Consider the following 19795-nt stretch of genomic DNA (forward strand, 5'->3'; position numbering starts at 1 on the left):
AATAACATAGCTCTGTCTTCAACTCCCTTAATAACATAGCTCTGTCTTCAACTCCCTTAATAACATAGCTCTGTCTTCAACTCCCTTAATAACATAGCTCTGTCTTCAACTCCCTTAATAACATAGCTCTGTCTTCAACTCCCTTAATAACATAGCTCTGTCTTCAACTCTCTGTCTTCAACTCTGACTCTGTGTAAACGTTTGTCTGTGTGTCTGTTGTTTTGTCATGTATTTCCTTCAGTGCTCCATTCTGTTCTGTCTCTAGTTTAGATATTCATTTCTACACTGTAGTGTGTCATTCACCATGTATATTATCATTGTCTTATTTCAGTCAGTAATATCTAGTCTACAGAACCTCTATTGGAGTTAGTCTGCAAGGAATCAAACTCTGACTGAATCATATTGCACTCAACATACCCATCTTCTAGTAGAGTCTTATAGAAGACAAGGAATCAAACCCTGACTGAATCATATTGCACTCAACATACCCATCTTCTAGTAGAGTCTTATAGAAGACAAGGAATCAAACTCTGACTGAATCATATTGCACTCAACATACCCATCTTCTAGTAGAGTCTTATAGAAGACAAGGAATCAAACTCTGACTGAATCATATTGCACTCAACATACCCATCTTCTAGTAGAGTCTTATAGAAGACAAGGAATCAAACTCTGACTGAATCATATTGCACTCAACAGACATAGAAGTGACGGCATAAACAACCTTGTAAGACGAGACTATTTCAGTTGATGCCACGATACAAAACAAGACCGATGCTCAGTCCCATGTTCCTCCTTTAGTAGCAGTCTTTTCTGTCTTTTCTTTCCAAAATCTTTCTTGCACTTTTTTTCCCGTCAAATTCTATTTTGTTTATTTTTTGATGTGTGGGGTGGTGAGTCTTCAGGAAGTGTGTTCGGGGGGAGGGGACAGGTAGATGGGCAGGTAGATGGGCAGGTAGATGGACAGGTAGATGGACAGGTAGATAGACAGGTAGATGGACAGGTCGATGGACAGGTCGATGGACAGGTAGATGTGCAGGTAGATGTGCAGGTAGATGTGCAGGTAGATGGACAGGTAGATGGACAGGTAGATGGACAGGTAGATAGACAGGTAGATGGACAGGTAGATGGACAGGTAGATGGAGATGTACAGGTAGATGGACAGGTAGATGGACAGGTAGATGGAGATGTACAGGTAGATGGACAGGTAGATGGACAGGTAGATGGACAGGTAGATGTACAGGTAGATGTACAGGTAGATGTAGATGGACAGGTAGATGGACAGGTAGATGGACAGGTAGATGTAGATGTACAGGTAGATGTACAGGTAGATGTAGATGTACAGGTAGATGGACAGGTAGATGTAGATGTACAGGTAGATGGACAGGTAGATGGACAGGTAGATGTAGATGGACAGGTAGATGGACAGGTAGATGGACAGGTAGATGGACAGGTAGGTAGATGGACAGGTAGGTAGATGGACAGGTAGATGGACAGGTAGATGTGCAGGTAGATGGACAGGTAGATGGACAGGTAGATGGGCAGGTAGATGGACAGGTAGATGTACAGGTAGATGGACAGGTAGTGGACAGGTAGATGTAGATGTACAGGTAGATGTAGATGGACAGGTAAATGGACAGGTAGATGGACAGGTAGATGGACAGGTAGATGTACAGGCAGATGTACAGGTAGATGGACAGGTAGATGGACAGGTAGATGGACAGGTAGATGGACAGGTAGATGGACAGGTAGATGGACAGGCAGATGGACAGGCAGATGTACAGGCAGATGGACAGGTAGATGGACAGGTAGATGGACAGGTAGATGGACAGGTAGATGGACAGGTAGATGGGCAGGTAGATGGGCAGGTAGATGGGCAGGTAGATGGGCAGGTAGATGTACAGGCAGATGTACAGGTAGATGTAGATGGACAGGTAGATGGACAGGTAGATGTGCAGGTAGAAGGACAGGTAGAAGTGCAGGTAGATGGACAGGTAGATGGACAGGTAGATGGACAGGTAGATGGACAGGTAGATGGGCAGGTAGATGGACAGGTAGTGGACAGGTAGATGTAGATGTACAGGTAGATGTAGATGGACAGGTAAATGGACAGGTAGATGGACAGGTAGATGGACAGGTAGATGGAGATGTACAGGTAGATGGACAGGTAGATGGACAGGTAGATGGACAGGTAGATGTACAGGTAGATGTACAGGTAGATGTAGATGGACAGGTAGATGGACAGGTAGATGGACAGGTAGATGTAGATGTACAGGTAGATGTACAGGTAGATGTAGATGTACAGGTAGATGGACAGGTAGATGTAGATGTACAGGTAGATGGACAGGTAGATGGACAGGTAGATGTAGATGGACAGGTAGATGGACAGGTAGATGGACAGGTAGATGGACAGGTAGGTAGATGGACAGGTAGATGGACAGGTAGATGTGCAGGTAGAAGTGCAGGTAGATGGACAGGTAGATGGACAGGTAGATGGGCAGGTAGATGGACAGGTAGATGTACAGGTAGATGGACAGGTAGTGGACAGGTAGATGTAGATGTACAGGTAGATGTAGATGGACAGGTAAATGGACAGGTAGATGGACAGGTAGATGGACAGGTAGATGTACAGGCAGATGTACAGGTAGATGGACAGGTAGATGGACAGGTAGATGGACAGGTAGATGGACAGGCAGATGTACAGGCAGATGGACAGGTAGATGGACAGGTAGATGGACAGGTAGATGGACAGGTAGGTAGATGGACAGGTAGATGGACAGGTAGATGGGCAGGTAGATGGGCAGGTAGATGTACAGGCAGATGTACAGGTAGATGTAGATGGACAGGTAGATGGACAGGTAGATGTGCAGGTAGAAGGACAGGTAGAAGTGCAGGTAGATGGACAGGTAGATGGACAGGTAGATGGGCAGGTAGATGGACAGGTAGTGGACAGGTAGATGTAGATGTACAGGTAGATGTAGATGGACAGGTAAATGGACAGGTAGATGTACAGGTAGATGGACAGGCAGATGTACAGGCAGATGTACAGGTAGATGGACAGGTAGATGGACAGGTAGATGGACAGGTAGATGGACAGGTAGATAAACAGGTAGATGGACAGGTAGATGGACAGGTAGATGGACAGGTAGATGTGCAGGTAGATGTGCAGGTAGATGTGCAGGTAGATGTAGATGTACAGGTAGATGTACAGGCAGATGTACAGGCAGATGTACAGGCAGATGTACAGGCAGATGTACAGGTAGATGGACAGGTAGATGGACAGGTAGATGGACAGGTAGATGGACAGGTAGATGGACAGGTAGATGTAGATGGACAGGTAGATGGACAGGTAGATGGACAGGTAGATGGACAGGTAGATGTAGATGGACAGGTAGATGGACAGGTAGATGGACAGGTAGATGGACAGGTAGATGTGCAGGTAGATGTGCAGGTAGATGTGCAGGTAGATGTGCAGGTAGATGTAGATGTACAGGCAGATGTACAGGCAGATGTACAGGCAGATGTACAGGCAGATGTACAGGCAGATGTACAGGCAGATGTACAGGTAGATGGACAGGTAGATGGACAGGTAGATGTAGATGGACAGGTAGATGGACAGGTAGATGGACAGGTAGATGTAGATGGACAGGTAGATGGACAGGTAGATGGACAGGTAGATGGACAGGTAGATGTAGATGGACAGGTAGATGGACAGGTAGATGGACAGGTAGATGGACAGGTAGATGTAGATGGACAGGTAGATGGACAGGTAGATGGACAGGTAGATGTGCAGGTAGATGTAGATGGACAGGTAGATGTAGATGGACAGGTAGATGGACAGGTAGATGGACAGGTAGATGTGCAGGTAGATGTAGATGGACAGGTAGATGTACAGGCAGATGTACAGGCAGATGTACAGGTAGATGGACAGGTAGATGGACAGGTAGATGGACAGGTAGATGGACAGGTAGATGGACAGGTAGATGGACAGGTAGATGTGCAGGTAGATGTAGATGGACAGGTAGATGGACAGGTAGATGTAGATGGACAGGTAGATGGACAGGTAGATGTGCAGGTAGATGTAGATGGACAGGTAGATGGACAGGTAGATGGACAGGTAGATTTGCAGGTAGATGTAGATGGACAGGTAGATGGACAGGTAGATGGACTACCTTTCCAAGCCATTTGCTCTCTGTTTGCGTCCCAAATGGCACCCGGTTCCCTTTATAGTGCACTTCTTTTCACCAGGTCACATAGGGCTGCTATTTGGGACACAGCCTCTGACTATATATGTTGTGCCAACATTATATTGTCCCCCCCCCCACTATCTGTCTGCCCTCCCTCAGGACCGAACCGGTCTAAGCTCCAGGACATGTTGGCCAACCTGAGGGACCAGGAGGACATGAATCCCAGAGAACCCTCCTCTACTTCCCAGTCCCGCTCCAACGCACCCAGGCTCAATGAACACCACCAGGACAACCACACTGATGAAGGTACTGACCCTGTCTTTGTCCCTGTCTCTGTACTACCATATATGTGACCGGCTCAAATCGGTCTTATGTAGCAACATTTGAAATTGTGTTTTTTTTACATTGGATAAAAGTAGAGACTCAGAGCTACAAAACTGTATTTGAGGAAACAATGGGAAAGTCATTATGCTTTGAATGTTGATCAACTTGAAAACTCACTTTTGAGAAAACCGTCTTTCAATGTTTTGGTACTACTACTGGAGAGCCCCTCTTTGTCTCCACCCATTCAGCATTGTCCACACCCTCTTTAGCCTTAGCCCCACCCATCTCTTTAACGGTGGATCTGAATGTACTAACAGCAGCAGTCAAGAACCTAAGCTAACTTGCTAGTTACTTCCAGACATCTAAGTGAGAGAGAACAGCTCACTGAACATTACTCGCTTAGGCTGCTTTGTTATCCAGAGCGTTGGTGACTGTAACTGTGCTGTCAGATTGTCCGTTCCAAGTTCAGAGCGTTTCGTGTTGCGTGCACTGGACGCTAAACTAGGTGTTGGACCCAGGGCCAGTCTAAACTAGGTGTTGGACCCAGGGCCAGTCTAAACTAGGTGTTTAAACTGGCCCTGGGTCAAACTAGGTGTTGGACCCAGGCCAGTCTATACTAGGTGTTGGACCCAGGGCCAGTCTAAACTAGATGTTGGACCCAGGGCCAGTGTAAACTTGGTGTTGGACCCAGGGCCAGTCTAAACTAGGTGTTGGACCCAGAGCCAGTCTAAACTAGGTGTTGGACCCAGGGCTAGTCTAAACTAGGTGTTGGACCCAGGGCCAGTCTAAACTAGATGTTGGACCCAGGGCCAGTGTAAACTTGGTGTTGGACCCAGGGCCAGTTTAAACTAGGTGTTGGACCCAGGGCCAGTCTAAACTAGATGTTGGACCCAGGGCCAGTGTAAACTTGGTGTTGGACCCAGGGCCAGTCTAAACTAGGTGTTGGACCCAGAGCCAGTCTAAACTAGGTGTTGGACCCAGGGCTAGTCTAAACTAGGTGTTGGACCCAGGGCCAGTCTAAACTAGATGTTGGACCCAGGGCCAGTGTAAACTTGGTGTTGGACCCAGGGCCAGTCTAAACTAGGTGTTGGACCCAGAGCCAGTCTAAACTAGGTGTTGGACCCAGGGCCAGTCTAAACTAGGTGTTGGACCCAGGGCCAGTCTATACTAGGTGTTGGACCCAGGGCCAGTCTAAACTAGGTGTTGGACCCAGGGCCAGTCTAAACTAGGTGTTGGACCCAGGGCCAGTCTAAACTAGGTGTTGGACCCAGGGCCAGTCTATACTAGGTGTTGGGCCCAGGGCCAGTCTATACTAGGTGTTGGGCCCAGGGCTAGTCTAAACTAGGTGTTAGATCCAGGGCTAGTCTATACTAGGTGTTGGACCCAGGGCCAGTCTAAACTAGGTGTTGGACCCAGGGCCAGTCTAGGGCCAGTCTAAACTTGGTGTTGTACCCAGGGCCAGTCTAAACTAGGTGTTGGACCCAGGGCCAGTCTAAACTAGGTGTTGGACCCAGGGCCAGTCTAAACTAGATGTTGGACCCAGGGCCAGTGTAAACTTGGTGTTGGACCCAGGGCCAGTCTAAACTAGGTGTTGGACCCAGGGCCAGTCTAAACTAGGTGTTAGACCCAGGGCCAGTCTAAACTAGGTGTTGGACCCAGGGCCAGTCTATACTAGGTGTTGGACCCATGGCCAGTCTATACTAGGTGTTGGACCCAGGGCCAGTCTATACTAGGTGTTGGACCCAGGGCCAGTCTAAACTAGGTGTTAGACCCAGGGCCAGTCTAAACTAGGTGTTGGACCCAGGGCCAGTCTATACTAGGTGTTGGACCCATGGCCAGTCTATACTAGGTGTTGGACCCAGGGCCAGTCTAAACTAGGTGTTAGACCCAGGGCCAGTCTAAACCAGGTGTTAGACCCAGGGCCAGTCTAAACTAGGTGTTAGACCCAGGGCTAGTCTATACTAGGCGTTGGACCCAGGGCCAGTCTAAACTAGGTGTTGGACCCAGGGCCAGTCTAAACTAGATGTTGGACCCAGGGCCAGTCTAAACTTGGTGCTGGACCCAGGGCCAGTCTAAACTAGGTGTTGGACCCAGGGCCAGTCTAAACTAGGTGTTGGACCCAGGGCCAGTCTATACTAGGTGTTGGCTAGTCTATACTAGGTGTTGGACCCAGGGCCAGTCTAAACTAGGTGTTGTACCCAGGGCCAGTCTAAACTAGGTGTTGGACCCAGGGCCAGTCTAAACTAGGTGTTGGACCCAGGGCCAGTCTAAACTAGATGTTGGACCCAGGGCCAGTGTAAACTTGGTGTTGGACCCAGGGCCAGTCTAAACTAGGTGTTGGACCCAGGGCCAGTCTAAACTAGGTGTTAGACCCAGGGCCAGTCTAAACTAGGTGTTGGACCCAGGGCCAGTCTATACTAGGTGTTGGACCCATGGCCAGTCTATACTAGGTGTTGGACCCAGGGCCAGTCTATACTAGGTGTTGGACCCAGGGCCAGTCTAAACTAGGTGTTAGACCCAGGGCCAGTCTAAACTAGGTGTTGGACCCAGGGCCAGTCTATACTAGGTGTTGGACCCATGGCCAGTCTATACTAGGTGTTGGACCCAGGGCCAGTCTAAACTAGGTGTTAGACCCAGGGCCAGTCTAAACCAGGTGTTAGACCCAGGGCCAGTCTAAACTAGGTGTTAGACCCAGGGCTAGTCTATACTAGGCGTTGGACCCAGGGCCAGTCTAAACTAGGTGTTGGACCCAGGGCCAGTCTAAACTAGATGTTGGACCCAGGGCCAGTCTAAACTTGGTGCTGGACCCAGGGCCAGTCTAAACTAGGTGTTGGACCCAGGGCCAGTCTAAACTAGGTGTTGGACCCAGGGCCAGTCTATACTAGGTGTTGGCTAGTCTATACTAGGTGTTGGACCCAGGGCCAGTCTAAACTAGGTGTTGGACCCAGGGCCAGTCTAAACTAGGTGTTGGACCCAGGGCTAGTCTAAACTAGGTGTTGGACCCAGGGCCAGTCTAAACTAGATGTTGGACCCAGGTCCAGTCTAAACTTGGTGCTGGACCCAGGGCCAGTCTAAACTTGGTGCTGGACCCAGGGCCAGTCTAAACTAGGTGTTGGACCCAGAGCCAGTCTGAACTAGGTGTTGGACCCAGGGCTAGTCTAAACTAGGTGTTGGACCCAGGGCCAGTCTAAACTAGGTGTTGGACCCAGGGCCAGTCTAAACTAGGTGTTGGACCCAGGGCCAGTCTATACTAGGTGTTGGCTAGTCTATACTAGGTGTTGGACCCAGGGCCAGTCTATACTAGGTGTTGGACCCAGGGCCAGTCTAAACTAGGTGTTGGACCCAGGGCCAGTCTAAACTAGGTGTTGGACCCAGGGCCAGTCTAAACTAGGTGTTAGACCCAGGGCCAGTCTAAACTAGGTGTTGAACCCAGGGCCAGTCTTCACTAGGTGTTGGACCCAGGGCCAGTCTAAACTAGGTGTTGGACCCAGGGCCAGTCTAAACTAGGTGTTAGACCCAGGGCCAGTCTTCACTAGGTGTTAGACCCAGGGCCAGTCTTCACTAGGTGTTAGCCCAGAGCTAGTCTAAACTAGGTGTTGGACCCAGGGCTAGTCTAAACTAGGTGTTGGCTAGTCTATACTAGGTGTTGGACCCAGGGCCAGTCTATACTAGGTGTTGGACCCAGGGCCAGTCTAAACTAGGTGTTGGACCCAGGGCCAGTCTAAACTAGGTGTTGGACCCAGGGCCAGTCTAAACTAGGTGTTGGACCCAGGGCCAGTCTGAACTAGGTGTTGGACCCAGGGCCAGTCTAAACTAGGTGTTGGACCCAGGGTCTAAACTAGGTGTTAAATTGTACCATGTATTTGCTCAGTGTTAACATCTTGAGTGTCCTGCAGGTTATTGGTTGATTGATTAATTGACTGTCTCTATTTCTCTTCCAGTGGAGGTGTTGACGGTCCCTCCTTCCTCTGGGACGGCCTTTATCCTGGGTCCTGATGTGAACATGGAGGCTGCACTGGGACTTGGAGAGTTGGCTGGTCTCACTGTATCTAATGAGGCTGATAGTCTGGCCTATGATGTAAGTATCCATATACCTCTGTGGGAGGAGGTCTTCCAGCAGAGGGAGGGCTGAGCAGGGACTGGGAAAGCTGGCTGGATTCAGCATAGCTAATTCGGCTATTAGTCTGGCCTACGACATGAGTTGAATATTTTGGGTACCCTAAATATTAATCTGCACTCTCCACTAGCCAAGAACACAATCTGTGTCCTTTGTCCACTCAATACCTTCCTCAATGAATATGCTTTCAGGTTAGGGTTAGTATTATAGTCCTCTTACAGAACTACAGCCCTGCTGCTGTCCTAGGGGATGTACAGTACTACAGCCCTGCTGCTGTCCTGGGGGATGTACAGTACTACAGCCCTGCTGCTGTCCTGGGGGATGTACAGTACTACGGCCCTGCTGCTGTCCTGGGGGATGTACAGTACTACAGCCCTGCTGCTGTCCTGGGGGATGTACAGTACTACAGCCCTGCTGCTGTCCTGGGGGATGTACAGTACTACAGCTGTCCTGGGGGATGTACAGTACTACAGCCCTGCTGCTGTCCTGGGGGATGTACAGTACTACAGCCCTGCTGCTGTCCTGGGGGATGTACAGTACTACGGCCCTGCTGCTGTCCTGGGGGATGTACAGTACTACGGCCCTGCTGCTGTCCTGGGGGATGTACAGTACTACAGCCCTGCTGCTGTCCTGGGGGATGTACAGTACTACATCTGTCCTGGGGGATGTACAGTACTACATCTGTCCTGGGGGATGTACAGTACTACGGCCCTGCTGCTGTCCTGGGGGATGTACAGTACTACATCTGTCCTGGGGGATGTACAGTACTACAGCTGTCCTGGGGGATGTACAGTACTACAGCTGTCCTGGGGGATGTACAGTACTACAGCTGTCCTGGGGGATGTACAGTACTACAGCCCTGCTGCTGTCCTGGGGGATGTACAGTACTACAGCCCTGCTGCTGTCCTGGGGGATGTACAGTACTACAGCCCTGCTGCTGTCCTGGGGGATGTACAGTACTACAGCCCTGCTGCTGTCCTGGGGGATGTACAGTACTACAGCTGTCCTGGGGGATGTACTGTACTACAGTTTACTTAGACTTTATCTACCCATAATCCATGGTGTTTCCCTTCCTCAGATGTCCAACGACAAGGGTGCCCTGAGGAGGACGTGGAACCCCAAGTTTACTCTGCGGAGCCACTTTGACGGGATCCGAGGTTTGGCGTTCCACCCCGTAGAACCGGTTCTGGTCACCGCCTCGGAGGACCACACGCTGAAGATGTGGAACCTGCAGAAGACTGCCCCCGCAAAGAAGTAAGACTGGACCCTCTCTGTCTAATAGTACTATAATGTTAACCCTAACCAACGCAGTGTCTACTATACTAAAGACATTGAGACATTGCTCTCGCCAGGGGGAGAATTGGAATGTCAGTTTCCTTCCTGAATTTACTGAATGGGGAACGGAATTGACTCCGAACACGGTGAGACCGATGTCTCTCACAAGACATCTTATGTTACCTTTTAATACAGTCCAGATCGTGTAGAAAGATTTCAACTGTTTCAGTCTTTGTCTCCAGGAGTGCCTCTGTAGATGTGGAGCCCATGTACACATTCAGAGCCCACCAGGGTGCAGTGCTGTGTGTTGTGATGAGCAGTACAGGAGAGCAGTGTTTCAGTGGAGGAGTGGACGGGACCATTCAGAGCTGGAACACACCTAACCCTAACCTCGACCCATACGATTCATACGGTAAGAACACACCTAACCCTAACCTCGACCCATACGATTCATACGGTAAGAACACACCTAACCCTAACCTCGACCCATACGATTCATACGGTAAGAACACACCTAACCCTAACCTCGACACATACGGTAAGAACACACCTAACCCTAACCTCGACCCATACGATTCATACGGTAAGAACAGAGCTGGAACACACCTAACCCTAACCTAGACCCATACGATTCATATGGTAAGAACAGAGCTGGAACACACCTAACCCTAACCTAGACCCATACGATTCACATGGTAACAGAGCTGGAACACACCTAACCCTAACCTCGACCCATACGATTCACATGGTAACAGAGCTGGAACACACCTAACCCTAACCTCGACCCATACGATTCACATGGTAACAGAGCTGGAACACACCTAACCCTAACCTCGACCCATACGATTCACATGGTAACAGAGCTGGAACACACCTAACCCTAACCTAGACCCATACGATTCACATGGTAACAGAGCTGGAACACACCTAACCCTAACCTAGACCCATACGATTCATACGGTAAGAACAGAGCTGGAACACACCTAACCCTAACCTAGACCCATACGATTAATATGGTAAGAACAGAGCTGGAACACACCTAACCCTAACCTCGACCCATACGATTCATACGGTAAGAACACACCTAACCCTAACCTCGACCCATACGATTCATACGGTAAGAACAGAGCTGGAACACACCTAACCCTAACCTAGACCCATACGATTAATATGGTAAGAACAGAGCTGGAACACACCTAACCCTAACCTCGACCCATACGATTCATATGGTAAGAACAGAGCTAACCCTAACCTCGACCCATACGATTCATACGGTAAGAACAGAGCTGGAACACACCTAACCCTAACCTAGACCCATACGATTCATACGGTAAGAACAGAGCTGGAACACACCTAACCCTAACCTAGACCCATACGATTCACATGGTAACAGAGCTGGAACACACCTAACCCTAACCTAGACCCATACGATTCATACGGTAAGAACAGAGCTGGAACACACCTAACCCTAACCTAGACCCATACGATTCATACGGTAAGAACAGAGCTGGAACACACCTAACCCTAACCTAGACCCATACGATTCACATGGTAAGAACAGAGCTGGAACACACCTAACCCTAACCTCGACCCATACGATTCATATGGTAAGAACAGAGCTGGAACACACCTAACCCTAACCTAGACCCATACGATTCATACGGTAAGAACAGAGCTGGAACACACCTAACCTAGACCCATACGATTCATACGGTAAGAACAGAGCTGGAACACACCTAACCCTAACCTCGACCCATACGATTCATACGGTAAGAACAGAGCTGGAACACACCTAACCCTAACCTCGACCCATACGATTCATACGGTAACAGAGCTGGAACACACCTAACCCTAACCTCGACCCATACGATTCATATGGTAAGAACACACCTAACCCTAACCTCGACCCATACGATTCATACGGTAAGAACAGAGCTGGAACACACCTAACCCTAACCTAGACCCATACGATTCATACGGTAACAGAGCTGGAACACACCTAACCCTAACCTAGACCCATACGATTCACATGGTAAGAACAGAGCTGGAACACACCTAACCCTAACCTCGACCCATACGATTCATATGGTAAGAACAGAGCTGGAACACACCTAACCCTAACCTAGACCCATACGATTCATACGGTAAGAACAGAGCTGGAACACACCTAACCTAGACCCATACGATTCATACGGTAAGAACAGAGCTGGAACACAGCTAACCCTAACCTCGACCCATACGATTCATACGGTAAGAACAGAGCTGGAACACACCTAACCCTAACCTCGACCCATACGGTAAGAACAGAGCTGGAACACACCTAACCCTAACCTCGACCCATACGATTCATACGGTAAGAACAGAGCTGAAACACACCTAACCCTAACCTCGACCCATACGATTCACATGGTAACAGAGCTGGAACACACCTAACCCTAACCTCGACCCATACGATTCATACGGTAAGAACACACCTAACCCTAACCTCGACCCATACGATTCATACGGTAACAGAGCTGGAACACACCTAACCCTAACCTAGACCCATACGATTCATATGGTAACAGAGCTGGAACACACCTAACCCTAACCTCGACCCATACGATTCATATGGTAAGAACAGAGCTGGAACACACCTAACCCTAACCTAGACCCATACGATTCATACGGTAAGAACAGAGCTGGAACACACCTAACCCTAACCTAGACCCATACGATTCATATGGTAACAGAGCTGGAACACACCTAACCCTAACCTCGACCCATACGATTCATACGGTAAGAACAGAGCTGGAACACACCTAACCCTAACCTAGACCCATACGATTCATACGGTAAGAACAGAGCTGGAACACACCTAACCCTAACCTAGACCCATACGATTCACATGGTAACAGAGCTGGAACACACCTAACCCTAACCTAGACCCATACGATTCATACGGTAAGAACACACCTAACCCTAACCTAGACCCATACGATTCATACGGTAAGAACACACCTAACCCTAACCTAGACCCATACGATTCATACGGTAAGAACAGAGCTGGAACACACCTAACCCTAACCTAGACCCATACGATTCACATGGTAACAGAGCTGGAACACACCTAACCCTAACCTAGACCCATACGATTCATACGGTAAGAACAGAGCTGGAACACACCTAACCCTAACCTAGACCCATACGATTCATATGGTAACAGAGCTGGAACACACCTAACCCTAACCTCGACCCATACGATTCACATGGTAAGAACAGAGCTGGAACACACCTCACCCTAACCTAGACCCATACGATTCAAATGGTAAGAACACACCTAACCCTAACCTCGACCCATACGATTCATACGGTAAGAACAGAGCTGGAACACACCTAACCCTAACCTAGACCCATACGATTCATACGGTAAGAACACACCTAACCCTAACCTAGACCCATACGATTCATACGGTAAGAACACACCTGGAACACACCTAACCCTAACCTCGACCCATACGATTCATACGGTAAGAACACACCTAACCCTAACCTAGACCCATACGATTCATACGGTAAGAACACACCTGGAACACACCTAACCCTAACCTAGACCCATACGATTCATATGGTAAGAACAGAGCTGGAACACACCTCACCCTAACCTCGACCCATACGATTCATACGGTAAGAACAGAGCTGGAACACACCTAACCTAGACCCATACGATTCATACGGTAAGAACAGACCTAACCCTAACCTCGACCCATACGATTCATATGGTAACAGAGCTGGAACACACCTAACCCTAACCTAGACCCATACGATTCATATGGTAACAGAGCTGGAACACACCTAACCCTAACCTCGACCCATACGATTCACATGGTAAGAACAGAGCTGGAACACACCTCACCCTAACCTAGACCCATACGATTCAAATGGTAAGAACACACCTAACCCTAACCTCGACCCATACGATTCATACGGTAAGAACAGAGCTGGAACACACCTAACCCTAACCTAGACCCATACGATTCATACGGTAAGAACACACCTAACCCTAACCTAGACCCATACGATTCATACGGTAAGAACACACCTGGAACACACCTAACCCTAACCTCGACCCATACGATTCATACGGTAAGAACACACCTAACCCTAACCTAGACCCATACGATTCATACGGTAAGAACACACCTGGAACACACCTAACCCTAACCTAGACCCATACGATTCATATGGTAAGAACAGAGCTGGAACACACCTCACCCTAACCTCGACCCATACGATTCATACGGTAAGAACAGAGCTGGAACACACCTAACCTAGACCCATACGATTCATACGGTAAGAACAGACCTAACCCTAACCTCGACCCATACGATTCATATGGTAACAGAGCTGGAACACACCTAACCCTAACCTAGACCCATACGATTCATATGGTAAGAACAGAGCTGGAACACACCTAACCCTAACCTAGACCCATACGATTCAAATGGTAAGAACAGACCTAACCCTAACCTAGACCCATACGATTCAAATGGTAAGAACAGACCTAACCCTAACCTAGACCCATACGATTCATATGGTAAGAACAGACCTAACCCTAACCTAGACCCATACGGTTCATATGGTAAGAACAGAGCTGGAACACACCTAACCCTAACCTCGATTCATACGGTAAGAACAGAGGTCTGTCTGTCTGTCTGTCTGTCTGTCTGTCTGTCTGTCTCTCTCTCTCTCTCTCTGTTATTTCTGTCTCTCGCTTTGCTCTGGCTGTCTCTGTGTCTGTCTTTGTCGCTGTGTCTGTCTTTGTCGCTGTGTCTGTCTTTGTCGCTGTGTCTGTCTTTGTCGCTGTGTCTGTCTTTGTCGCTGTGTCTGTCTTTGTCGCTGTGTCTGTCTTTGTCTCTGTGTCTCTGTCTCTGTGAATCGATCTCTGTCTGTCTCTGTGTGTCTGTCTGTTCACACTGCCCCCTCTCTCCCTCTCTGTTCTCTGTCTGTCTCTGTGTGTCTCTCTCTAACATGTCCTCCTCCCTGTGTGTAATAGAGCCGTCTGTCCTGCGTGGGGCGCTGTGTGGTCATACTGACTCGGTGTGGGGTCTGGTGTACAGTGGTGTTCATCAGAGACTCCTGTCTTGTTCTGGAGACGGCAGCGTCAGGCTATGGGACGCCTCCAGTACCAGGCCTGCCCTGGCCACCTTCCACAGTAAAGGTACTCTTCATTCACGTCAACAGAATCCTACGCTGATTCATTTGTGTTGTACGTTTATCATGTTCAAATTGTGTGGTGAAATCAACAACTACGGTTCGCTGCTTCAGAGTTTGGCATGCCCTCGTCAGTGGACGTGGTCTGCAGTGACCCCGCCCACATGGTGACGTCGTTCACCGGCGGTCAGATTGGCCTCTTCAACATGGAGACACAGCAACTGGTGCTCAGCCTGGAGTCTGCTGCAGAGACGGGTAGGTCTGGAGGGATGGGAGGTAGGGGAGGGGAGCAGGAAGATGGGTGGGAGGGAGGGGAGCAGGTAGATGGGTGGGGCAGGAGGGAGGGAGGGAGGGAGGGAGGGAGGGAGGAGGTGGGGCGGGAGGGAGGGAGGGAGGGGAGGGAGGAAGGAGGTGGGGCGGGAGGGAGGGAGTGGGGAGGTGGGGCGGGAGGGAGGGAGGGGAGCAGGAAGATGGGTGGGAGGGAGGGAGGGAGGGAGGGAGGGAGGGAGGGAGGGAGGGAGGGAGGGAGTTTGGGAAGCCTCCAGACCTTTTTGTTAAAAAGTAAGGAAGCTATTTGAAGCCAGTTGGAGGCCTTTACTGCTAATAAGGTGTGTTATTAATGGAGGCCTTTACTGCTAATAAGGTGTGTTATTAATGTACATGGTCCTTGGAGCCAGATATGAACCAACGACCTAAAACTCTCTCTCCTCTCCCCAGGTAACCCCTGTCAGATCAACAAGGTGCTGAGTCACCCCACCCTCCCCATCACCATCACCGCCGAAGAGGACAAACACATCAAGTTCTACGACAACAACACGGGTAACAGACATTTTGACAGTTCTATGAGTTTTTCACTCCAACAGTGTCTTCCTCACGGAACTAAATGACTTCATGGTCTACCATCAGTCCTTCAATCTGAAATTGGAATCTCTCGGCCTTCCAGGTTTTACCTCGCCCCGACCTCGCCCCGACCTCGCCCCGACCTCGCCCCGACCTCGCCCCGACCTCGCCCCGACCTCGCCCCGACCTCGCCCCGACCTCGCCCCGACCTCGCCCCGTTCTCGCCCCGACCTCGCCCCGACCTCGCCCCGACCTCGCCCCGACCTCGCCCCGACCTCGCCCCGACCTCGCCCCGTTCTCGCCCCGACCTCGCCCCGACCTCGCCCCGACCTCGCCCCGACCTCGCCCCGACCTCGCCCCGACCTCGCCCCGTTCTCGCCCCGACCTCGCCCCGACTTCGCCCCGTTCTCGCCCCGACCTCGCCCCGACCTCGCCCCGACCTCGCCCCGTTCTCGCCCCGTTCTCGCCCCGACCTCGCCCCGACCTCGCCCCGACCTCGCCCCGACTTCGCCCCGTTCTCGCCCCGACCTCGCCCCGTTCTCGCCCCGACCTCGCCCCGACCTCGCCCCGACCTCGCCCCGACCTCGCCCCGACCTCGCCCCGACCTCGCCCCGACCTCGCCCCGTTCTCGCCCCGACTTCGCCCCGTTCTCGCCCCGACCTCGCCCCGACCTCGCCCCGACCTCGCCCCGACCTCGCCCCGACCTCGCCCCGACCTCGCCCCGTTCTCACCCCGACCTCGCCCCGACCGTTTGGTTTCTGACTGCAATTTATTTTATAGATGTTTTTAACAGCGGAATAAATTCACATTTTAATTACAAAGAGAGCTTAACCTTCACACGGAAAGCAGAAACATTAAATGAACAAATATTGTCCATTTGAACTCTTCAGGGAAGCTGATCCACTCAATGGTGGCCCATCTGGATGCTGTTACCAGTCTAGCTGTCGACCCCAACGGGCTCTATCTGATGTCTGGCAGTAAGTAGCTCTCCATAACAATGATTTCTAACATACTCAGCTAGATATATACCTTGTCATTCTGCATGTGATGATATGACAGACTTTATAAAATAGGAGAGGGCCTAGACCTGAACCCTGGGGAACAACAGAACAGCAGAGGGCCTAGACCTGAACCCTGGGGAACAACAGAACAGCAGAGGGCCTAGAACTGAACCCTGGGGGACACCAGAGCTGTACACTTTATAAAACAGGAGAGGGCCCAGAACTGAGCCCTGGGGGACACCAGAACAGGAGAGGGCCCAGAACTGAGCCCTGGGGGACACCAGAGCTGTACACTTTATAAAACAGGAGAGGGCCCAGAACTGAGCCCTGGGGGACACCAGAACAGGAGAGGGCCCTGAACTGAACCCTGGGGGACACCCGAGCAGGAGAGGGCCTAGACCTGACAATGATTTCTAACATACTCAGCTAGATATATACCTTGTCATTCTGCTTGTGATGATATGACAGACTTTATAAAATAGGAGAGGGCCTAGACCTGAACCCTGGGGAACAACAGAACAGGAGAGGGCCCATAACTGAGCCCTGGGGGACACCCGAGCAGGAGAGGGCCCATAACTGAGCCCTGGGGGACACCCGAGCAGGAGAGGGCCCATAACTGAGCCCTGGGGGACACCAGAGCTGTACACTTTATAAAACAGGAGAGGGCCCAGAACTGAGCCCTGGGGGACACCCGAGCTGTACACTTTATAAAACAGGAGAGGGCCTAGACCTGAGCCCTGGGGGACACCAGAGCTGTATACTTTATGTGAACTGCCTTGTCGCCCACCTACTGTTCACTTTCCTCTCCCTTCTTCATGCTCTCCTCCTCTTTGATAATTTTGCTCTCCCTAATCCCTCTCTCCTCTCCTCCCTCAGGTCATGACTGTTCTGTTCATCTGTTCTCTCTCCTTCCCTCCCTAATCCCTCTCTCCTCTCCTCCCTCAGGTCATGACTGCTCTATTCGTCTGTGGAACCTGGAAACTAAGACGTGTATCCAGGAGTTCACAGCTCACAGGAAGAAGAATGATGAGTCTATCCATGACGTGGCCTTCCACCCCTCTAAGGCCTACATCGCCTCCGCCGGGGCCGACGCTCTCGCCAAGGTGTTCGTATGACGAGGACCAATCACAGTCCACTGACACAGCTTCCCAGCTCCAGGGACCAATAGATGTGGGTGTGTGGGGTGCTACGCAGACTTCACCTCACACATATCCCCTCTCACGCTACTGGTTCCCTGTTTTGACTGCTGGATGGTGCAGCCAATAGACTCTAATAAGCACCAGACTAGGCGCTCCTCCAGAGGGAGAGGGTCAGGGCTGTGGTTGACTGGGAGGTCTGTTTGGAGAACTGCTATTGGGCACAAGGCTTCCTCCTCCCTCTATAATCCAGGCAGGCCCCTGGGTGTGACCGGCCACAGAGACCCTCCTCCTCAACCTGTATCCATTGATCACCCACACAGACTGATTCTATGGTTCAGACTAGTCTTATGCTCTGTCTTCACAGCTAGCGAAGGGTTGAAGACAGACTGACAGGTGTTTTATAGTGTAGACTCACTGGAGAGGTGGAGCACCTTGCCCTAACTCCCTCCCCATGTCACCAAGCCCATTACCCCAGAACCCCAGGCCTTTCATTACCCCAGAACCACAGGCCTCTCATTTTCTCCAGAACCACAGGCCTCTCATTTTCCCCAGAACCACAGGCCTCTCATTTTCCCCAGAACCACAGGCCTCTCATTTCCCCCTGAACCCCGGGCCTCTCATTTTCCCCAGAACCCCGGGCCTCTCATTTTCCCCAGAACCCCGGGCCTCTCATTTCCCCCAGAACCCCGGGCCTCTCATTTCCCCCAGAACCCCGGGCCTCTCATTTCCCCCAGAACCCCGGGCCTCTCATTTCCCCCAGAACCCCGGGCCTCTCATTTCCCCCAGAACCCCGGGCCTCTCATTTCCCCCAGAACCCAAGGCCTCTCATTTCCCCCAGAACCCCAGGCCTCTCATTACCCAAGAACCCCAGGCCTCTCATTTCCCCCAGAACCCCAGGCCTCTCATTTCCCCCAGAACCCCAGGCCTCTCATTACCCAAGAACCACAGGCCTCTCATTTTCCCCAGAACCACAGGCCTCTCATTTTCCCCAGAACCACAGGCCTGTCATTTCACCAGAACCCCAGGCCTCTCATTTCCCCCAGAACCCCAGGCCTCTCATTTCCCCAGAACCCCAGGCCTCTCATTTCCCCAGAACCCCAGGCCTCTCATTTCCCCAGAACCCCAGACCTCTCATTGCCCCAGAACCCCAGGCCTCTCATTTCCCCAGAACCCCAGGCCTCTCATTGCCCCAGAACCCCAGACCTCTCATTGCCCCAGAACCCCAGGCCTCTCATTTCCCCAGAACCACAGGCCTCTCATTTCCCCAGAACCCCAGACCTCTCATTTTCCCCAGAACCGCAGGCCTCTCATTTTCCCCAGAACCCCAGGCGTATCCCATTTAGACCTCTGTCTGCTCCCTGGTCCATCCTCTCCTCCAAGTCAGGTTCAGAGTTGTGTTGTGATGGAGATGTGGGGTACTTACTGAAGGCTGACTGGCTGGCTGTGGCATCTCACTATTCCTTGCCGTTTCTAAGACTGACTCGGTCTACTCTGCCTGCCTCCAGCCAGCCTTTCTCTCTCTTTCTGCTTTCCTTTTAAGAACACTTACTGACAAATGTGCCTTTGCTTTAAAAAGGTCTTGAAACAGAAGTTATTTTATAGAACTGTTTTTTTGAGGGAGGAGTTTATGCGGAAAGGTTTTCACAATGGTGTCCGTTTTTACCAATACATTGGGTGTAAAATTGCAAATACCTATAATAAATATATATTAAGTCTTAA

General features: G+C 50.7%; 1 protein-coding gene across 2 annotated transcripts in view; it reads left to right on the forward strand.

The window, feature by feature from the left end:
• LOC129828589 (striatin-like) overlaps window positions 1–19795 on the forward strand; it is a 153453-nt gene extending 133658 nt beyond the window's left edge. For both annotated transcript variants that reach the window (XM_055889641.1, XM_055889642.1), the window contains 9 exons: window positions 4347–4493; window positions 8453–8589; window positions 9707–9882; window positions 10146–10315; window positions 14939–15103; window positions 15211–15351; window positions 15814–15915; window positions 16827–16913; window positions 17883–19795. In XM_055889641.1, coding sequence (XP_055745616.1) covers window positions 4347–4493; window positions 8453–8589; window positions 9707–9882; window positions 10146–10315; window positions 14939–15103; window positions 15211–15351; window positions 15814–15915; window positions 16827–16913; window positions 17883–18052 — 1295 coding nt within the window. In that variant the 3' untranslated portion in view covers window positions 18053–19795. The remainder of the gene's footprint in view (window positions 1–4346; window positions 4494–8452; window positions 8590–9706; window positions 9883–10145; window positions 10316–14938; window positions 15104–15210; window positions 15352–15813; window positions 15916–16826; window positions 16914–17882) is intronic.

The sequence above is a fragment of the Salvelinus fontinalis genome, chromosome 30 (genome assembly GCF_029448725.1).
Source record: "Salvelinus fontinalis isolate EN_2023a chromosome 30, ASM2944872v1, whole genome shotgun sequence".
NCBI classification, from domain to species: domain Eukaryota; kingdom Metazoa; phylum Chordata; class Actinopteri; order Salmoniformes; family Salmonidae; genus Salvelinus; species Salvelinus fontinalis.